The sequence below is a fragment of the Chaetura pelagica genome, unplaced genomic scaffold (assembly GCF_000747805.2).
Source record: "Chaetura pelagica isolate M959 unplaced genomic scaffold, ChaPel_1.0 scaffold630, whole genome shotgun sequence".
Taxonomy (NCBI): domain Eukaryota; kingdom Metazoa; phylum Chordata; class Aves; order Apodiformes; family Apodidae; genus Chaetura; species Chaetura pelagica.
The window spans coordinates 1,342,220-1,365,695 of record NW_009951855.1 but is presented as its reverse complement, the minus strand read 5'-3'; the positions used below and the strand labels follow the sequence as shown (position 1 = coordinate 1,365,695).

General features: G+C 35.2%; 1 protein-coding gene across 1 annotated transcript in view; it reads left to right on the top strand.

Annotated features, from left to right (window-relative positions):
- ERC2 (ELKS/RAB6-interacting/CAST family member 2) overlaps positions 1-23,476 on the top strand; it is a 306,680-nt gene that overhangs the window by 215,877 nt on the left and 67,327 nt on the right. Inside the window, exon 14 of the mRNA XM_009993503.1 lies at positions 3,308-3,468. Within this exon, the coding sequence (XP_009991805.1) occupies positions 3,308-3,468 (161 nt within the window). The remainder of the gene's footprint in view (positions 1-3,307; positions 3,469-23,476) is intronic.

Below are 23,476 nucleotides of genomic sequence, written 5' to 3'. Positions count from 1 at the left end.
CCCCGCCGGCTCGGCTGGAGCGGGCAGGCCGTGGGGGGCCAGGAGGTGCTGCTGGTCAGCAGCGAGTAGTTTGACTTTTTTGAATTGTCAGCGTAAATAAAGGTCTTAAGGATGCATATGTGGTAATTAAGGTAGAATAGGTCCTTCAGTTTGGGAGGAAAAGCGTAGAATAACGGAGGTTGGAAGAGGCCGTTAGGATCATCGAGCGCAACGCTGGTTGGATGAGATGCTACAGGTAATAAATAGGGTCCCGAGTAGAAATTTTATTTCGATCCTTTATATAATGGTAAGAAAAGAAAATGGGTTACTTGGTCATTATTGAACTGATACCTCAATAGGGGATTCAGTTCAATATTTGGACAGTGGAAAAACTAAAAAGAAAATGGAAGGCAGGACCATGCCAGTGTTTAAAGAGGAAAGGACTTCCGGAAGCACATTCTTCTTTAGATTACTTGCCCCAAAATGCAGCAAAAGAAATATTTCCATAGATCAGAAAGCTAAACTTTTTCACTAGTGGTACTGATTTATTCTGTTACTTACACTAGGAGCAAGAGGTAGTAAATTGACATTAACCCTTAATTTTTTTCTGCTGTAATTTTAATTCTAGTATCAAAGAAGATGTTTGCACTAAGTTTATATTTTATAATGCTTTTTACCCCTAGACTTTTATATCTTGGTAAAACTACCTACAGTACTTAAAGTTACTTTTCTGTTGTATCTGCTACAGTTGTATAATAAACATGCTAAGATGGTTGTGTGTACAACCTCACCATTTGTCCATTTACATTTGATACTAATGGATTAAAAAAAAAAAAAATCAGTTTCTTCTGCCCTTGCTTGCCAGTTGAATTCTGCTGTAGGTGTTGGTGAGACAGTTAACTAGGAAAACATACACCTCTAACTTGGGTCATATTAAAACAGTGGAGGAAGGACTAGCTGGCAAATATTGTGTTGAAAGTGTAAATGAAAGTATAAATATCAAGTCTACATGTGTTAATGATTTGTGGTTTGAAAAATTTTTCATATTTACATTTTTGGAGGTTTTTTCTCTCTTTTAAACATTGATCTCTTTTGTCTGGTAATATTAGGAGCATGTTTTTAATACATATTAACAAATCTACAGCTTTGTTTTCCACAAGTCTTTAATTTCCCTAAATGTTTTGAACAGTAACTGGTGTGATATATCAGAACTTAGGTGAGCATTCAGTCAGACAGCAGGTTGGGTACTAAATTCAACTAAACATGGAGGAAAAGTAGTGCAATGCTGCCAAAGATATGGAAGTGCTACTCTTCTGCCTTTTTTGGTTCTCATCTGCCAAACAAATCTGCAAGTGTGGAGTGACTTGGTGTTTAACGATGCTGTCTCGAAGCAAGAGTCTGTATGAATTTTTGTGTGTTTTCTGTTCTTGAATGTTTCTTTTTTTTTTTTTCCTAGGAATTAAGTACAAATCCAGTTTTTTATTCTTTTTATTTCCCTCACATATATATTTTCTCTTTACTGCTTCTACTGTGAAAGTTCACTAGACAGTAATTTTACAAAGAAATTGAAAGCCTTCTTTCTTCATGGTTTACTTTAGTGGAATCTTGCACCTGCACAGACTTTGCTGCAACATTTGCTCTCCTTGCTGTTTAATTTATATCAGTACTGCACTGGTTTAACTTTCTGAGTGGAAGGTTGAACATCAGTATTTTCAATGCTATTGATAATTTTGTTTTTGCATCCATGTAACTTCTTGCACACTGAAGGGTAGCAGACATGTTACATTATTCCAGTGATGGTATTAAAGTGTGTATAACAATGCAGATGCAGCTGGTGTAGAAGGTGTAAATAATCAGTGTATCATTTTGAAACAGGATGTGAGTCCTTATTATAATTTGATGAAGACTGTAGTATCAATTCTGTTTTATTGAACTTGTTATTTAGGAGGCAGTGTTTAAACTGAAACAAAAAAATATGTGGCTTTTATACACACATTGCATGCTAGTATGATTTAGATAACAACAAACAATAATTAAATGGGGAGAGTGAATCTTATTTTCTCTTTAGCCATCCTGATTATATGATCACAGTAGAATATTGTCAGACTTTTCAATACACCAGCAAAAGTGAACACTTTTCAATGAGTTGCGTAACATGAATAACAAATATATCCTCTCTCCTGCTTAATTTTATTTAGATGTCCTTCCTGAAACATTTTCTAATTTATATTATGTTAGTATTTGTACAAAGGAGGTAAGAAAGAAAATACAGGAAGTAGGACTTTCATTATTTTAATAATTACATCTTGTAAAAACAAATTAAATCTGTTGTTCACTTGCAGCTTTTAATGTAAACTGTATCATTTGAATAGGGGGAAGTCATACTGCTGTACTGGTTACCAGAGACTATTTGTGACCCTCCGGTTTTGTAAAAATAATGAGTTACTGCACAAGTAAATGTTCTGCTGCCATACTCCCATATTCTTTAAATAATGCGATGGACTATGTTATATACTTCTGGTTTGTTTTTCTGAAAATATGAAGATTTTATGAATTCCTGCAATAATCAATTTATCCTGCATCCAGTTGACATTTACCAATGCTAAGGAAAGTGTGGGATCATCCTAACTTTCTTACTTTTCATGTTTCAGAGATTCTCACAGTTGTCATGAGGAAAATAACTCGGTTGTTCTTAAGGCAGTTACAGACATTTGAAGTTCAGAGTTGCAGGGTAACTCGGGTTAGAAGGAACCACTAGAGGCAACACAGCCTGAACCCCTGCTCAAAGCGGGGATAATGTTGAAACTGAATCATGGTCTTCAGGCTTCATTAAGTTGAGATCTGGAAATACCCAAAGAATGGAGAATCTCCAAAGAATGGAGAATCTACAGCTTCCCTGGGCAACCTGTTCTGCACAGAAGGGTGTGCATGTTTGGATGAAAAATACTTGGTTTGTCATTACCAGATTTTTTATTCAAATGTATAGATATATCTGAGATTACAGTTGTGTTGAGTTATCACTAACACCACCACCCCAAATTTAAATAATATAAATGGTGAAGAAAATACTTATATATTTGTCTGTGTCTGACAGTGGCCCAGATTGGAGATCTGTTTCAGTTCTGTTTATTATAAATGTTGCTTATTACTCAGAGGATTCTTTTAGAATTTCAATAATACTTTTGTTAGTTTTAAGAACAGTTAAAATAGGAATAAGTTTGAGCAGCAATCTACTTAAAATAATTCCTTTTATATGGGGTTAATTTTCTGTATGTAGATTTAATACTTATTTTAAATAATATGGAGCTTAAAAAGTTCTCTCTCTTAGGTAGAAGAGCTGATGAATGCACTGGAAAAAACTAGACAAGAATTAGATTCTACCAAAGCCCGTCTTGCCTCAACACAGCAGTCCTTGGCTGAAAAAGAAGCACATCTGGCTAACCTGAGAATAGAGCGAAGAAAACAGCTTGAAGAAATTCTAGAAATGAAGTAAGCACACTGATTACTCTAAGTTCTAGAAAAATTAAAATTACTTCTTTCTTGCCATAAGAGAGGGCTGGTTGTTTTTTTTCCTGTAAAAGTTTTTTTCTATGAATATATTGAAGTCTGAATCTAAAGACTTTGAGTAATTGTAAGACTGCTAAGTTCTTTTTAAATATGGAAATGCAAAATTCTTTGGTTTAGAAGTACTCAACAATTGATTTGAGAATTTTTTGAAAGGTGTCCTTTGTTACATGCAAATAAAATATCAACACGGTATAGATAGCATGAGAAATGGAGGGTGTGTAGTTAGCATTCAACAAGGAAAATTCACAGTTGTTATTTCAAAACTGTTTTATTGAGGGAGAAGAAAAACACATACCAAACACTTGAGCCATATGTAACTTCAGCACAGTAGTTGTAGATATCCTTACATTTTAAAGGAAGGTGAATAATCAGATAAAATTGTTTTAACAATACTGTTGAAAATAAGACACAGTAGAGATATTGGTGTATGCTTACTAGAGTTTTATAGGTTTTAAGAATGGCTGCCATGTAATAGAGGTGCAGAAATGCTGTAAGGTAAGCATGAATGTGCACTGAAATCAGAAGAACTGCTTTTGACATTAATGTGGTCTATATCTGTATAGAAAAATGGGAGCATGTATGAATTAACAGTAGTATGTGATATTATATTCTACATCGATATATTTTCTGATTTTATTTTCTGTGTACATTTTAATTTACCTCCGATAACTCAGATGCTCAATGCCAGTATATTTCATGCAGTCATCTATTCTATGTGAGTGCTTTGGTCTATTTCTTCAAGTACATGCTTGATTTTCATCCTAGCATTAGGATTATTTTTTTCTTATAGTTGTCAGTTATTGAGAAACATAGGGGGGAAAAAAAGCAGTATATTTAATTCTGTTATTCTGGCTTTTTTGCTTGAGCACACAAAACCTTGCAGAAGAACTGTGTAGGGCATATATCTTCAGACTGGAAAGTGAGGCTGGCAAAAATGGGTGAAGTTTGAATTTTCTTTTGATAAAAGCTGTTCTTTTTTATGGTTAAAGGACTGAGTGAATGGTAATAGTGGTGAAAGTTTCAGTATCAAAAGTCCAATTGAGGAACAGTTTGAAATTTAAAATGAGATAAGAACATATAGTATGTTTATACAGTGTACATTCTAAAAGTAAAATTAGAAGAAAATTTTAAATTAGCATCTAAGAAGTAAATGATTAAAAATTTCTAGTTAAATGTTTTTGGGGGTTTTTTTGTGTTTGTTTTTTTTCCTCTGAGTAGTCATTAGTATGGTTTATTCTGTAAAAGGCTTCTTTAGTTTTCTTGTATTTGGCCTTTGATTTCTTAATGCTGCATTGTTAGCTGTGTAAGCCTGTAGACTTTTTTTGCCACTAAATTTTTTCTGTCTTCAGGAGGAACATTTGATCATATACAATCTTCATTTTTAATCCTGAACCAACCTGAAGTTCATTTGAAATATGAACTCAATAACAAAACCCTTGTAACCTGTAAAAATAAAATACAATCAATTATACTACATCCTTCATACGTAGGCCATCCCTGATCCTGATCAGGTTCCCTGATCCTTAGGTAGCTTTCCCAGGTACCTACATTACCTGTTGGAGTTTAATACTCTAACTCATGTACAAATCACTCCCCCTGAAATCTATGATTCAATTAAAAACTTAGAATCAGAACTTAGTTTTATTTAACCCCCTCCCTTTTTTTTTTACCTTTTTAAATTCTATCCTACCTTTAGTTCTCTGAATTATGTTATAAGGCTGAGTTTATATTGGAGATGGAATCAGATGGAAATAGAGCTAATGAACAAGACAAAATACCCTTTTTTATTTGATAAGGTATTCTCAAAAACAGATTGCTGAACTAGCTAAGACCCAAGCATCCACTGACAGAATAACGATAATTCTGTGTTGTAGTACTGTATTTAAGTAGTGTGTCTTCTCTCTACTATTTTAAGATAATTTATTAATTGGAAGTATTGACCATAACTTTTATTTGTAATTCTTAAAATTTAGTATTGAATTATTACAATTTTTGGCTGCTAATTTCCAGTTAAATAGGCATGAACTGTATCTTTAAGAGTATTCACTATGATTTCCAATGCTTACATTATGTTCAAGTTCCAATCATAACTCTGCATGCTAAGCCCATCTGGCTGACATTGCCAAGATCCATCTTAATTTACGGGATGGATTTATCCATCTTAATTGGCAACGATCCATTGTCATTTTTAGATAATTTCTTCAGTTGTCATTGAATGTTGCAATATACATTCAGGTACTTAAGGAAGTTCAGAATAAAAAAAGAATTGCAGCTTAATCTTTTTTATTATCTGGCTGGTCTTTTAGAACTCAAAGCTTGCTAAGTGCCCATTAAATGAAAAGTAGTTTGATGGAAGGAGGTAAACATCATATCATTATTAACATGCTGCATAAGTATGAAAAAATAAGATTTATTTTAGAGAATACCAGAGTATTAACTTTGGAGAAGGATTTGCATTTGCATGTTACTTTCTAAATATGTGAATCTTTTTTCCAAATGTCTATTAAAAATATTACTGTATTAGTTCTGGAGGAAATATTTTTGTTATGGTTGTATTATTTTAGCAGTGCACACATAACTCATCCTGACATTAATGGAAGTTATGCATACATGTTAACAGTGAAATGCAGCATGTGTTCAAATCCATCATTTTGCCTAATTGTCTTAATGCTTTGTGCTTTTTCTGTCTCTAAGCATAAAAAAAAAAGATAATTAGTGCACTTTTAATAAGCTATGGTTTTTAAAAAAGAATCTTTATTGCATAGTGTGACAAAAGGCATATTAATGTTTTTTAAAATTTTATCATCAACAGATATGTTTCAGTTGGCCTGAACTTAAAAACTGGTAGTTAGAAATGTATATCAAGACCACTTTTTCCAGACACTGTTTTCTGAGAGTCTGCAAGAAGCAGCACAGCCCACTGAGAACTTCACAAGGCTCACCTAGAAAAGCTTATTCATTTTGTAACCTGAAGGGCTTGAAGATAGGAGAAGTTCCTGTGCTGCCATGTGGTGGAGGTTATTTCAGATGCTCCAAAAATGCCATATTTGTGGAACGTACTTTCATGACCACAATATGTCCACAATGCTAACTTGCAGATGTCCTTTCCTATATGGTGGTTCCTTCCAAAGCTCATAAACCTGCTTGTAGCAAAATGAGATAGCTGTGTAGAGTGATAAATGAGTATTTATCTAATACTAAAATTGCTCTATGTATGTGTGTGAAATGAATACCTGTCCTTATGGAAAGTGGATTTTACTCTAAGGGATAGATTATCTTTTTAGAAATAGTGAGAATTATTTTCCCTTTGAAAAATATAAAGTTTGTTTTGGAGGGCCAATAGTCATACAATGAAGTCTAATGACATGTGAGGGAAAATATATGACAGTTATTTATCAGCTTTTTTGTTAGCTCAACTTCTGAATTATATGCCTGTAATCTTTAAGCTGCAACCACTGAAGTTAAAAACAGAACAAAAATTGCCAACTTTTTGATCCCTGAAACTTTGTTTCATTGTTATCTTTGTTATCTTTAATTATCTTTACTTCGAAATATTTTTAAATACAAGATTAAAAACAAACAAAAATTATTTTACTATGGTTTTGCATTAATTTGATAATCTTTCAGTGACCTCATTGCAATGTGAGAAATGCTGCACTTAGGAGTGAGTGGCCATGGAATTAATCCTCAGAAGGCTGAACTTCATTATTTTGCTTGAAGATCTGTGAATTCTTAATTTTTCAAGATCCAGCTGTTAATTACTTTTTCCTCTAGCAGTCAACTCAGTACACTCAGTGCTCTGAAGCTTTTAGAGTATCCTGAATGAAATTCTTGCCAAGAGCTTGAAAGGCAATTTCCTTACCTTTGATAGAGTTCATGCCATCACCTAGGGGTATTGCTAAATCAGTTTTGTTGGAAGTGACTTTGTCCTGAAATTCACTACAAGTTTCCAGAAGAATATATACATTTTCCCTTATGTAGAATAAATCAGATTACTTCAGTAATGAGGCATTAAAGATCTCCTAATAAAATAATCAGCTACTAGTTCTTTCATTCAACAACCAAAAGAGAACATTGCTGTGCTGTCAAGAAAAAAATTACTTTTAAATTAGATTTTGCAGTAAATTTTCTTACAGTGACAGTATAAAATTAAACATCCCTTCCTTTGTTTAAGAATGTCCACCATTTTTTTTTCCACTGGAAATAATAAATGAATATTGCTTATCTCTGTTTTTTCAGTATGTTTACTTTATTCATTTACCAGCACCTGTGTATAGTCAAGGATGAAATATTTGTGGGAAGAAGGGGATAAAATGTTTTTTCCAGCAAGCATTCAGTCCCACCAGCTGCCAGTCTTTGCAGAAGTGCTGAACATGTTCTGCGCTGTTACCTGCTGGGTTAATGGTTCAGCTGCTCTGCCAAACAAGCAGAGGACACGTGCATTTGCCACTAGATGCCAGTCTCGGGTACAAGACTATGGTCTGGATCTGCTTAGTTCAGCAAACAGAATAAGCCCCTTCACAGAGTAGGCAGGAAGGTTGTGTTGTTGCAGGCAAGAGGATCGGTCTTGTCCATTTGTCTGTCACCTGGTCCCATCCTTTCCTTTCGTGCAGAAATTTCAAGCATGGACAAGTATAAAAAGGCTTCAAGTGGACTTTTGAGGGTATTGAAGGGATAAAGAGGGTCTTTGAAGGAATTCCGGAAGTCAGGAATCACAGCCTAAGGGGATAACTCTGTAAGATGTAAAACTAGAGAGTCACAGTCAGAGTTTGTAGGGACGTCAAAATGCTTTATGAAGTACTAGTGGCAGAAGTATAAGGAAGTTTACAAATCATCTGGTTTTCTGCAGACATACCCTTTTTTTCCATCTATAAATTTTACTGGAGTAGAAGTTGGGGATTTCACATCTGTGTAGCAGCTCAGCAGGAGCTGCAGCCCTGACAAGGGCTGTTGGATGTCCAGAGGATCTAGACATGTTTCCAGCACCTGGACAAATCAGCTCATGTCCCTGTCTTACATTCTCCTATTACTATTTCCATCTATCAGCATTGCTAACTGGCACCTGGGGAGTGAAAGGGAGAGGAGCTCAACATGTTTTCCTTTATTTATGTCCCAATTACTCCACCCTAGGAGGTTCTGTCACCCACAGGATAGTGGTTTCTTCCTCATCGCTGTGGGTACAGCTATTGTCAAAAGTGCTTTTGAAATCTCTGTGTGAGTAGTAAATCCAGTGCATCTGGAACATTTCAGAGTAATTGTGTATGCAATTCACCTGTTCAGTGCATACACAGGCCAGAAGCATGACATTCTTGACAGGAAAATCCCTGATGAAATTGTAAGGACTCTACTTGGATGTAGTCATGAAGTTAATTTCCTTTTTTTTGGTTCTTCCATACAGCAGCAAGGATGAGGAAAGTGTAATAGCAAGGTAAGGAGGAGTTGTGAGGGTGATTTAAGGTTGGAACTCCTCTTTGGAATTGCTTTGAATTCACTCTTGGAACCTCTTTAAATGATAGCTTCCCTATGGACACTGTCTGCTTTCTGTGTTACAGTTAGATGGTGATCCCTGCTTTTCAGAAAGGAAAGCAAGAAGGTGGGTAGATGTTTCTCTTGCCTACCCTGGAAACTGAGGGCAAAGATGCTTGGCTTATGCTCCTTTTAAAAAATGTTAGTATTTTCTAAAAAGAACCAGCAGCTACCTTGGGGATAGTTGAGGACGAAATAGGTACTACTGGCTGCATGACATTAAAGGATACTCTAGAATTAAGTTTGAGCAAGTACATCAGGGTCAAAAGTCTTAGACTATAAATACAACATTTTTCTGAAAGCAGGTTAATTAATTTTATTTTTTTTTCTACTCTGACAGCTCTAATATGGCCTTTATTTTGAGTAAGATTTCTAACATGAATTCTTTAACATATCTATACTTAATAGGTCTGGTAACAGAGCAGTGCATAAAGTGTGAAGAAAAACATAATTTTTGGAAAGCAGTTTACTATTTTTTGTAATTGTGTTAGAGGGACTATTTTGACTTGTTTCAGCTGTGGTAATGTGTACCATAAACATGTTCAGTGAATGGATAGCAAGTTGATTGTCTCAAAAATTGTACCATTTCAAATGTAGAACACTAGACTGTTTTTTAGTAACCTGTGGACTGCTTCTATTTAATTGTAGGATTCATGCTGGGAGTGTAGAGAGTCATATCCCAAGTTAAATACAAACAAAACAGCAGGATGTTGATACAACTGTGACTTCCATAGGAAGTAGTTAGAATGGTAATGTGGTCTCCTTCTAACTTGGGTGGAAAGTCTCTTGTGACTGCTTTTGCCCCACAGACCTGTAACACAGCATGCCTTGACTAACATTTTTGACACTAACTTGCAAACACCATAAAGATTAGAGAAACCCAAATGAAGGCTTTGTTCTCTGAAACAGAAGCTTTCTTGACTAAAATGAAGAGATGTTTTTCGTTTGTAAACAACGAAGGGCCACAAAGCAATAAAATGTTTCTCCCTGTGAGAACAGAATGAGCAAACTGTTTACTTGGCGGAGCACTTCTCTTATTTAAAGACATATGAGTGTCACCCAGTTCCTGTTCACTTGAGTCTTATATGTGCAGATCAATTTATAGTATACTTTGATTTTATTTTATAGAATTCATGGTGTTCAAAAGTTTATCATGGGAAGAAAGTGTGTTTCTTTTCTTCAGTTTGTTCTTGTTAAGGTAACTATTTACTTTCAAAATAGATTGTCACCTGCTTTTGAAGGTTAGTAAGATCAGTGTAGGATTTCTCCAAAATGTGATATGAGAGGCTGTGCTTTGCCAGCTTTTATATCCTCTCCCATGTTTCCTTTCCCCTTTAGGCAGTGGGAGAGTGCAGTATCAAGCTTTTCAAAGTGTTTGCCTCCCAGGAAGGTAATGTCTTCCTTTGTTATGGAATAGCAGTAGTGATTCTTATGTCACAGAAACATTGTATGAAGGTGAACTGGAAGACTTCAAATGTATTCCAACCTTCTAGACAACAAATATTATGGTTATAATAAATAAGCATACTTTTTTGATTAAAAAATGGGTCTGGATTTTGACTAGCTTATTTTCTTAATCTCATAAGTCCTTTGGCATAATTGTCGTGTTTCCTTGAGTATTGTTCTCTAGAAACCATAGGAATGTAAGATTCTGATTCTCTAGGTGTGAAAATGGTCTTCCCGTTTCCTGTGATCCATACAGTCTGATGCATTTGCCAGACAGAACTACACTTTGATGGTAGCTGCCACTTTGATTCCTAGTAGTGTACTTTTCTCTCAGTTTTTGTTGTCATTATTCTCTGCCCATTCAAGTACCTTGCCTCAGTAGAAAAGTAACAGTTGATGCTCCAGCAAACATTTTATGTTGGAAATTCCACAATGCTTCTTAGGGGTTTTATTCCTTGAGTGCTTTCCCCAGAACCTGAATGGTAGAGAGATCAAGGGGATCCTGCAGCTGCTTTATGAGGGAGAAACTTAAAGACTTTTCACACTGGGGAGGGGAAGACAGGGGAGGGATATGTTTGAAGTTTGTAGAATCTCAAAGAAAGGCATAAACTGAACACAGAACTGTTGTTTGCCAGATCCCCCGGCAGGAGGAATATCAGGCACTTGCTGAAGTTAATCAGTGATCAGTTTGAAAGAGAGAAGTACTGCTTTGTGGAGTGGTTGGTTGGTGACCTTCTGGAACTTGCTTCCACAGAGAGTAGGGTGGCATCAGGTGGCTCAGAAAGGGGCTAGGCAAATTAATGGACAAGAAGTCCATAAATGGCTCCTTCTTTAATACTCTTTGGCTGTTACTCTTGAACTGTGTTCCTAAAATTTTTCTCTCTGAAATAATTAGCTTTTTCCTCCCACAGTACTCACAGTGAAACACACACAGCTAATTATCAGATAATGTTAAAAAAAATTTTTAGAACCAGCTATATTAAGTCAACTAATGCACTCCAGAAAGATGAAAGACCACACTTTGAATAGCCTTTTGCATCTTTAGAGTAAAAGTGGATTTACAAGATGATACAAGTGACAAAATGATTGTTTTAAAGTGCAGGTTGTAAGAGGGAGATATGACAGTTACATGACATTCTCTAGTGATTGAACCACTTAGAAGACATATAGGATTAACAGTGCTTCAGGTTTACAGGTGTCTCATGCTGCCTGAAGGACTTTGAGGTGTAGAGAATTCTAGTCCTGTAATGCAAATGAAAATTAGAACAAACAGTTGCAATTAAAAAACATTACATTTGCTTTTTTTTTTTTTTTTTTTTTTTCTCCACAGAATAAACCTCTTTGCAATGCTTTTCTGTTTTGTGGTGGGTTTTTGTTTGTTTGTTTGTTTTGTTTGTTTGCTTTTAATTTAGACATATATGTTTTAAAATACACCAGTTTAATCCATGATGTACCTTGATTCAGAGCATTCTAAATTCATGTGAGATGGAACAGTATTCAGAAAATGATAGTGTTAAGGATAGTATATAAAGATGAGAAGAGACTATGTGTTAGTATTCAGTGAAATATGGACATTAGTGAAAGGAAGAGGGTTGTACAGACAGGAAGAATGAAAACCCAGGTCTGGATTCTTCCAAAGAAAAAGTGAAGTTTGAAGTTCCTATTCTGTTTCTAAGGAAGCATAATAAGTAAAGTTTAGTTAGTAAAGTTAACTTAAGCTTAGCTTACTAAGCAATCATAACTTTTTATCTAAAGAAGAAAAAGTTTGTGTGCTATTTACTAAGTATAAAACAATTTTTGTCTGGCTTTTATTTCACAACTACCTTTTTTTTTTTTTTTAAGGTATACGAAAAGAAAAGTAACAAAATCATTTAACTGGAAGAAAATTACTATTAAATATTATATTCTATCATTACTGTTCTTGACAAAGCTATATATGGTTCATTTTAAAACTACTTTAAAAGTACTTTTATTAACCAAAAACTTTATTAATGATAAAAATGATGAAATAGCATGGCATTTGTTTTGAAGTTCAGCTAGCATGGGAATGTGAAGGTCTCCACCTCTGATAATATACTGAAAAGAACAAGTGGCTTAAAAGACAGAAAGGAAGGAGTAGGAGGCTGAAAGTAAAAAAAAAAAAAAAAAAAAAAAAAAAAAAAAAGAAAGGAAAAGTTAGGCTTCTGTTTCATGGATTTTTTTAAACCTGACTGAATTACACCCTTGTCTACTGAAACCCTCTTAGTATAATTCCCATTGGCCTCCGTGACACCTAGGGCAGTGCTGATCAACTGCAGGCTCCCCTGTTCCTAACCTCAGCCAACTGAATATGATTCTAGCAGATGTTTCTGCATTTTAGACCTCAAAATGTGATGGGTCAGGTTTTTTTCATTTTTCCAGTGGCAAATCTTGCATACTGGAGACCTCCGACATGCACTTCAATGGTAGGAATTATGAGCTGAGGGTCTCCCCAGTGGGATAATGCTGAACTTACTGTAAACTCGGATCTTTGAAAGTGGAGAACCAAAGACATTAAAAGGTTTGGATAATTTAAAATAAATTACTAGATTATTGTATAAAAATATAAAGTGTGCTCAGAAATGTATAAGGTGATGTTTTCTATTAAAAGGGAAGGTTCTTATAAAGTCTGTGGAGAACAGAATCAGAAGCAATCAAACAGGAACATCTTTCTTAGTGGCAGAAGGGAAAGGTTTAGTTAGCTTCCTCTGTCTTCCTATTACTCCTTAGATGCTCTGAAGTGAATCCACTGCTGCCTCCTTCCTGTGTTTCCTCATTCTTCCACATGCCTCCAGCAAAACAAGTACTTCTCTGTGTCCTGTGAAAAAATAATTCTAAGTTCCTATTGCTTTGTTTCCTCTGATTAGATCCTCTACTATCTAGTAAGGTGCAAAGTGTGCTTGAAGTTTCACTCCCTCCTGTCTGAGAGCATTCATTAATGCTAATGTGTATTCTCTCATGCCTTCTAAGGTGTGATCTCATGGGGCAGCATTTCTGCCTGCAAGGGAATGAGTAGGATTTACTCTTATCTAACTGAGATGATAACACCTGTAAGAATTGTCAGAGAGGTCTGTACCTTGAAATAAGCCAAGGAGTTTCTGTCTTTGGGGAAGGAAACACACTCACAATGTATTTTAAATCCAAGAGGATACCACCACCTTCTCATGGTGTTTCTGTTCTCCCTGAACTCTGTGTAGCTTACCTAGTTAGAATATGAGCCTGGCAAGACTGATCAGTACTCTTTATTAATGCAGTGCCAGGCATAATGGGCTCACATCCTTCATTGGCCATTTATGGCCATTGCATTACAATTATGGCCAAACACTACTTTAATAAACAAAGAGATAGTAAAAACATGTATCATGTCGCCACTGTCAACACTATGTAAAAGTGTGTATAGATATATTGTAGTAAAGGGATTCTTCAAATATGATTGGTAAAACATGGCACAGCACACAAAAATGTGCTAAAGCACCGAATTTTTAATGAACAACACCTCTCCTCTTAGTGTTGTCCTGCTGGTTAACAGAGACTGATTTATCATGATTTTTGTGATGACAGTGGAAATGAGGATGAGCTCATCTCAATTTTCTCTGATTGTGAGCAAACTTGGCTATGTCCACGCTGTTGTGCAGTGTACCCCAGGGTGACATAGCAAAGAAAAACCCTTTTTAAGAAGGTACATTAGTCTGTGCTACATCTTATAGTCAATCTGTTGTGCCCAGGATAAACATCACCTTAAAAGGACGCCTTGGCTTGCTTCCTTAGGGTGAAGTGGCTTCAACTGAACAGTTAAACTTTTCAAGGTGAAGCAAAAGCTTGGTGACAGCACAAACTTATGCAGAATATTGTTAGGGGAAAATTTTTTCAGTTGTTGCTAAACAGAAATACTGCATTTGTAAAGGATCTTGCTTAATCCTTACAGTACTGTGTTTATAATGTTACATTTTAATGTTTAAAAGTATACTGGAGGATGCAAGTGGAAGACTTGGTTTATTTTTTTCTTCATATTTAATAGTGAATACCTCAAAACCCATCCAGTTTTAATTTTGTAAAAAATGTGGAAACTGTGATTTACTGGCTTAGATTAGAAATGTAAAAATAGTTTTTGTGGTTAAGCTCTTCCCAGTTTCTAACCACTCCTACCTCAAACATGTAGTTTATCTTTCTTGCATTTGACTCTGACCAAAATTAGGCCGCACAGGCCTCTGAGGATCACCATATTGCTAAAATAATTCTGGTTACTAGGGATTCTTCTTTTTTGTTTCCCAACAAGCATTGCATTCTCTGAAGACCAGTTTACATGATTCTCATCTTCCAGGTGGGAGGGAGGGATTGGCTTAACAGAGAAAGTTGTGAAATCTACTACTTAGTTCTTTTTGTTTTTCAGCCACCCTGAGCTTTCTTTAGGGTTAGGAAACAGAAATAAATACTAAGTAGAAAGTGTGGAAGCTATTTTGTATATGATAGGTAGATCACCTCTGCTTGTAACAAAGAATCAAAGCTAGCCCAGACACTTTTACATCCTTATATGACGTGGATTGTGAATATATTCAATTTAAGTTATTGAATTACATCCTAAGTCCACTTAAAATTATGTCAATAATTTTATATCCTGCCTTAGTTCTTTTTATTCAAAGAGTTTTGGATAAAATGTAGGCAAGTGTGAGCACAGGACCTTATTGCATCAATCAATGAGCAGCAGTGAAGGGACTTCACAGTAGATATGTTCAGTTGTCTGCCATGCTATGGCAAGCTGTGTCCCAAAGACTGGTTAGGAAAGAGGGATGCAATTAATAGGAAGAGTGATCTGAACTTTTAGAACCACTCCCTCTAAAAGCTCCAAAATATGAAATTTTCTCATCTTAGGGGATTTACTGTGTTAGATAATTTATGAGTATTTTGGTGAGCTGGGCACCCTCATCCAGGTCTTGTATGATGATCTTGAGACACTTTTTTGGTCTTCTGTCTGGTCTGTAAAGAAAAGGCAAGTGGTTCATGTCTTGTGGGGCTTAGAGCAGGAGCTGGTGTTGGGACTAGTCTGAACTTCAGTAGCAAAAAAAGGAGAGCTTATTACATAACACCTAAAGAATAGGAACCCAAGAAGCACGGCAGATCATCATCTGACATCCAGCAACCTGATATCCTCTTAACAGGGTAGAATTTACTCCGGTGTTCATGAACTTAAATAAAAGATTTTCACTTATTTGAAAGAATCTAAACTTTGAGCAGGCATGAAATAAACTTGACTGCTTTCCAGCTTTGTTTTGGGTGCCCATTACCCTCCTCACCCACTTGGATTATTTTTTCAACAACGGAAAGAAAACTGATGAAATGGAAACACAGTCTCTATGGCTTTTGTGGCTATGCATACATGTGCACACCCACTGCTGCCCCTGCCACCAGATCCTCTCTTAAAAAAACAGTACAATGATCCAATCAGGATGAAAATTGCCTACAGTGTTTTCACAGTTGTATTAAGAAATAGAATTTATATTTTTTTCTCTCTTAGAAATATCTCCCTTCAACACTTCAATACTGTGATGTTTTGTTTAGTCTAATGTAGGTTTTTGTTAGTATGTAGCCTAAAAATGAAACTAATTAACAGATGAACTTAGGAAATCCCTACTGTAATTTGGCAGCTAAATGAATGGGGGATATCAGGGTATGACAAGCAACTTCCACTTAAGGCTAATATAACTATTACCTCATTAGAAATGCAACTTTAGACTCTTCAAATAAAACCTTTATTGAATTTAAAATATGCATTTGACAAAGGACTGGCTGAACTTACTTGAAACTGGCTTTGTAAAATTGTGCAGCCTTTATTGATATTGACTAGCTTTATAAATGTTTATCTTAATTATGTTTTATTGTGATTTAAAAAGATTGTAGATACTCTGCCATTTTTGTAAAGTGAGCTGTTGGAGCTTTTTTGTTAAAGATGGGGATAGGGTACAAAGAATAGCCCAGCTCCAGAGAGGAGGCCCCTCACAGGCCATATGAATCCACTTACATGTAAATTGCTTGTCTATATGAATTAAGGTGAAGGTTATGAAAGAACTGCATTTCTGTGTTTATTGTAGGATTTTTGACAGTCTCTTTCCTCTTTCAAGTAAATTTGGCTTAAGTCCACAGTCAGTACAGTTTTAAGTAAACTCCTCTTTTGTTACATTAACAAGGTTATAACATCACTGAGGCAGATTTCCAGCTGCATGAATTGAGGCCTAAGCATGCAGACTGAGAGGATAATTAAAACCTTAGGGTGGGTGAGTTAAACTACCAACTAAAATTGGATAAAAGGCTAATTGTCCATAGCAACATAATACATGTTTCTAAATACCTGTGAAATAAAGATAAATATTCGTGGTCTTTTAATTCCTATTTCAAGGCTTGGATTCAGGTTATATTTTAGGACATAACAAAAATCAATAGTAAGTAAATAGAAACCCTAAAAGTTATATACCCAGATATTGTTGTATTTTAGTTACTAATTAAAAAACAGAATTATTTTGAAGACTTCAGTGATTTTTCTTACTTTCATTAGAATACAGGAAGCATTTATGTGCAGGAAGTATGAGCCTCAGTGTGTGATACAGTATATCAGAATGGACTGGTCGGTGCTTTGTCAAAATTTGTCATATCTCTTTTTCCTTCCTCTTTTTTTTTCATTATTAAGAGTGGAGTTACATACCTTTGGTGACCTTCAAGAAGATGACATAGAGTCAGGCAAGATGATACATTACCACAAAGTTAAAAAAACAAAATGGGTTGTAATGGCAGCTTGTACTGAACTAAATGAATTGTGAAGGCCCATTTGTTATTCATTACTGTTCTGCCTTCATAGGGAGCCTTTAAACTTCAGGTCATTTTACACTAGTACCCTTGTGGCATGGACAGCATTTAATACATTTTTAACAGCTTTTACATTTCCATGGTTTGCAGCAGTGCTGCTTGAATAATTTCTGTAATGAAGGTGTTTTAAAGTAGTTTAGAGTTACTTTGGGGGAAAAAACAGGAAAAAAAAGAAATAATTGGGCTGATAAAGTGACTTTATATACTAAAGAGCTAAGCATGCACAACTTACTGCTATAAAGTAATGCATGCTGATTCTCAGTGCTACAGAAGTACATCCCTGGGGAACAGTGGTGGGTTTTTTTGTTTGTTTTGGGTTTTTGTTTTTGTTGGAGTTTTTTGGGGTGTGGTTTTTTGTGTGTATGTTTGGTGTTTGTTTTTGGTTTGTTTTTTTTAAAGGTAAATAGAACTCTAGTTGTTTTTTCACAGTGCTCATTCCTTTGGGGAAGGAAGGTCTGAGGATAGAAATTGAAGAATATTTTTTGAGATATTTCTGAGTTTAGGGGTCTGATGTAGAACATTCAACATTTTGGCATATTTGGGGGAAGTGTGAATATTGACTATCTATCATAACCATTGATTTGGGTATCTAAAGAACACAATATAAAATGAACATGGAGTAGAGGTTAGAATTTTGCTGATCAGAATAAAAGTTGATTATTTCAATACCTCTCAAATGGTTCAGTGGTTCTGTAGCAAGTCAAAGCAGAAAGTGGAGTACCAATATACACCAACCTGAGAATAATTTGTTCAAAAGTGCTGAACAAATCTAAAATTCTTTTAGTTTAAAGAATTATTTATAACTCTAAGGAAATGCACAATAAAACCAGTTAAAGAAGGTAATAATTTCACAAGCTCATGCTTTATCATAGATGATAGCCTTGCATTTGCTACCTTTTAACTGTGTATTAGATTTAGCTGCCAAAATCTGTATTATTGTGATTTAATTTTTGTTCAGAGAATATTGGAACACAAATGATGCCCTGTATTTCAAGATTTGTTTCCAAAGAAACTTAATTAAGAAAATGTTAGTTTAAATGTCTGATGGTACTTCTCCCAGCAGTCAGTCCACCCCTGTGTAGTAGATTATCAGCATTAATTCTATACTTCATTGCAAATGGCTTTCACTAGAGTTTTTTATTAGTTTTCATGTTTTGTGAGGATAAATTGTAACAAAATACATGTGGATCACAATAACCATATGAGAAAGAAAAAAATTAGCCATTCTGTGACAGGAGAAGTATTTTTTCTTGAGATTTTAAATGGTACATATTTTAAAGCTGAAAGGCTGTGGCTCTTTTGAAAATAGCAAGCTTTGGATAACGTCATAAATGCTACAGTGATTGTTTTTATTTAATATCAGAGAGATTGTAGAATATAAGGAACTGTGAACTCTAAAAATCTTTTTGCTGTTCGGACAATATATTTTTTCAGTAAAATTAAATTAAAGTTTTAAATGTTCAGTTGCACCAGTATTACTGGCTTTTCCCTTTATAGAAATATTTGTCTTCTTTTACCTTTGCACTAACTTCGTGTAGCCAAGTCTGATTTCTGAACAAAAGCATTTTGTTTGTAGCTTATTTGTCAGAAGTGTGAAATAAAGAATGAGCTAGAAAGAGGAGACTTCCAATATTTGGGCTACCATAATTACAAAATTATATTGGGTAACTAATATACTTTAATGTTCACTCTGGTAGCCCTTTAACATAGGGCTGTCTTATTCTTGCTCTTTTTTTCTAAGAGCAAACAACATATTGTAATACATAACACTGATCTATTTTCAAAGAGACCTAGGCTTTGTAATTTTACCATAAATACTATACTGTGATGTATCAAAAGCAGTAGAACTTTAGGGATGCCGTGTATTTATTTTTTTCATTTGATGTCCAGGAGTGCACAAATGTTGTAACTGGGCCTGGTCTCTGTATTTTGGTGTCTTGAAGTTACTCTTATGTGTATAAATATTATTCTGAGTTGCCCCTCAGAATCGTATTTACTAGTACTATCATAAAATCCAGAATGGTTTGGGTTGGAAGGGAGCTTAAAGATCATCTAGTTCCAAACTCCTGCATTTGCAGGGACACCTCCCACTAGATCAGGTTGCTCAAAGCCTGATGATTGCTTAAACAAGGAAGTATCATAGAGCAACCTGTGTAGGAGATAAAAAGAAAGAGAAATAATGAAATAAGTTATTTTGTTCTCTTCACCTTTGGAAAAATATTATCTCACAGTCCATAGTAATGATTATTGAATTTACTAGAGACATGAGGAGGAGAAATGGTTTGGGGTTGGACTAGATGATCTTTCGAGGTCCCTTCCAACCCCTAGGATTCTAGGATTCTATGAAAGTCTTTTTCACAATGAATGTTTATATTGGCATCCTGTTAAAAGGAATGTGTTCAGACCTCAAAAAAATTACCAGTATTCACTAATATAAGACAAAAAATTTGTCTCAGCTGATCTTCAGTTATTGTTGTTCTGCCTTGTACAAATAATGTCGTAAAAGAATTTTCTTGTAGAAATGTTCACAAAGCCACTAGATTCTTAGCTTTTAAAAAATAATGGTGATTATATATGTGCATCCTTGACTGAAATTTGATAATAAAAGTTGCTTACCCAAGTCTATGGAAAGGTATGTAAAAATCCCAGACCTAGGAATATGGAAACCTATTTTTTGTATCAAACAGCTTCTTTCCTACCCTGCATTTTAAAAAAGTATCTAGGTTTTGAGATAGTATAGGTGTAACAGTGGCATTTTATTTTCATTGATCCTATGCAAGTCAGTCCTATGACAGATCTAATGCAGCCAGGCAGGCTTTCAGTCATTAGAAGGTGGCTTCACTTGCTGTTGGCACAACAGAGGCATGGTGTGATAGGATTTGTGAGAAACTGCTAATGGTTGGAGCTTTGCAGTGTCCCTGCTTCCAGCTAGGCTAGATGAATCTAAATGCTAAAGTTTCTGTTCAGATAATCAAATTTGGCTAAATAGGTATTATGGTTTACTGAATACAAATTGAAAATATTATTGAAAGGACAGATAAATGGTAACCCACAGGAAAAATCTTGCCATTGTGTGTTTTTTTTTTTGTCTTATTCTGGCATTACAAAGCAAGCAGGGGGTTTCATTAAAGAGAACTCTATATTGTAGATGTTGCAAAACTGTAAGAAAGTCTTCATTTGTATTCTTTCACATGATTAAGCCTCAAATTGATAAGAACAGTGACAGAATAAGTGAACACCAGGTAAAAGATATAAGTTAGTCTTTCTTCCATTGGAAGATGGGGTACTGCCTGTGAAATTTTAAGGCAACAAATAATTTAAGTAGTATTCCATTCAGGGGTTTTGACAGCATGACTGTGTCTCTTAGAGTCACAGCTAGGACAGACTGAGGTTAGCAAAGCATGTTTTCTTGAAGAAAATAATAGAGGTACCGGTTTTTGTCAGGAACCGTCATGTCAGTAATGTGGTGAATAAACGTGGTCAATAACTATTACGTTAACATTTCTAGCATTAGAGATCATTTTATTCCCAGTAGTGGAAACGAAAGCTCTGATCTTCAACTAGGGTATTACTAGAGTTTAGATCTTGTAAGAAACGGCACAAGTTGACAGATTTCAGTGGTGAAAAGCTGGTTAAATGAAGTGAGCTGCAAAGAGCAATAGTCATGATACAGTTGGGCAGAGACAGATGTGTAGATGAATAACCAAAATTAATAGCAGGCACCCTTTAAGGGCTGGTTAATCTGCCAGTAGAGAGTCTGTCTCTTTTCTACTCACTAGTGCATCAGCTCATAAAAAATACAAATGAGCCCAATAGCAGCAAGAGCCTTAAGATCTGCTTCCTCATTAGCGAAACTTCAGAGAAGCATTTCCTATGGCTCCATATCTTTTTATACCTTTTAAGAAAAGTTGTTAGCAGTTTTTTTGAATGTGGAGACCGAGTGCTTGTGGTGGGGGGTGGGGTAGGGAGGAAGTAGTGGAATGAATGTATAACAGGAAGAGTTTATCTTGGATTACTTTGACAAACAGAATATTTACACATTTTAGTGGTGAAAAATATATTAAAGGCTTTGATAAGTGCTTTTTGTATGGTAGAGAAGAACTATCTAGTGTGGTTTATATTTTTAAAATCTTGTAGCACATCAAGAACAGCAGTGCTAGTAGATAATGTGTGATATTCTGTTCATTCTTGGTTATTAGGGGTTTGGTAGCAAATTCTCCTGGTTTGCACAATCAGGGCCAGCCTAAGGAGAAGAGGACCAAGGATGGGGTCTCCTGACAGTATATGAAAGGTTCGTGCCCTGTAAGTTGTGCGTGTAGGGTTGAAGAATAAACAAATTTGCAAATTTGGGGTGAGAGAAAATGCCCTTTTCAGAAGCTGAAAATAGCAAGACAGGGTAGAGCAAGTTGGGTAAAAAAACCCAAAATGTAGTTCAGCCTTAGAAAGCTTCTGTGTCACCTAGTTGTAGAAGATCCGATAAAAAGCGAGATGGACAGCTAGGAAGAAGAGGTCACTGGTCAAGAGGCACACTAAGGCTTGTTCAATTGTCATGATAACTTGAACTGATAAAGTTAGTTAAAGAGGGTTTAGAAAAAAAGAGCTTCACTGCATGAAAGATCCAGACAACAACAGCAATAGAGAAGTTACGACAGTGATGTGCTAACTTGTAAACCTGTATGATTCGCCCCAGAATTTTGTTCTTAAAATTTTGCAAGATCTTTCTCAATTTGTCTGTTTGTCTGCATCTATAAAGCACTTCCACGCACGCACATAGATTTTGTGTTTGTCAGTGATGTGAAAGACCCTTTAAACCCCTTCTGCTGTCCAATAGGTTACAGAATGACAGCTTTTAAAAACAGTTATTGACCTTATGGAATCTGGAAAATCCCATGCTTTGAAAAAAGAAGGTTTTCCATGTCAGAAATGTAATTCATTAGTAATTTTATTAATTTTTCTAAATTTATACTTAGACTATGTTAAAGTACTTCCTGTAGGTCTGTAATTACCCGTTGACATGCCAATTCCACACAGATAAGAGTGTCAAGAGATTCGGAAGCTTTTCTCCCACTAGGGAACCTCAGAGACCAAGAAATGTGTTAGCTATTTAGGACAAGAGTTTGCAGCATTAGACAATTACATTATCAACATTTGTAGAAGTATTTAAGTTCCAATTTAAGGGTTTAAAATATTTGTGTTTCCTTACCTGTCTTCTCTACACAACAAATTTGTTAGTTGCCAGTTTCATGGGAAGTTTGTTTATGTTTGGCACAGTGGGGATGGCCTGCACTTTCTCATTCATCTGCTGTATTTGCATAACCTTGCAGAGTTAATGGCTGCCATTCTGACAAATTAAGCTGGTTTCCCATGTCTTTAATGGATTAAGTCCTCTTGGACAAGTTGTACTTTACTTTCACAGACTATTAGAATCACAGAATATTAGGAGTTGGAAGGGACCTCTGAAGATCATCAAGCCCAACCCCTCTGCCAGAACAGGACCAAAAAAAGATGTAATCCATTAGTAGTGTTTGCTAAGTGTTGTAAATAATACATCCATTCATTTTTTCCTATTGACAATTGACTTGTATGCTAAAAAAACTTACCTGAAGAATATTTAGCAAATATGGAACAAACCAAATGTTTTATCTATAAAGACAGAATACAAAGATTATCAGTGTTTAATAGAAGAAAAAATGTGTTATACTTTACTTACTGTCAAATATTTGAAAACAGTTTGGCTATGAGACTAGTTAAAGTTTTTTATTACTTCAGAGTAGAATTTTACTCAGTCCCTGATTCCTGTAATGATTTTTTTTAAATTACACAATTATAGTGTACTTCAAGTGTAGAAGCATTATGTATGGTATATGTGATAAACAAGTTCCCTGACAACTGCAATAATATGTTGGAGTTGTAAAGATGTGTAAACCGGTTAGAGGCAAATACCTGAATTCACAGAAATTGAAAATGTGTGTTAGTCTTATAAATGCCTGAAAATGTCGTGTATTGCAACTCAGGTCATATATAAAAGTAATAATCTGTATGAACCAAACAGCATTGAATCTGAGATATCACCTACTTATTTATG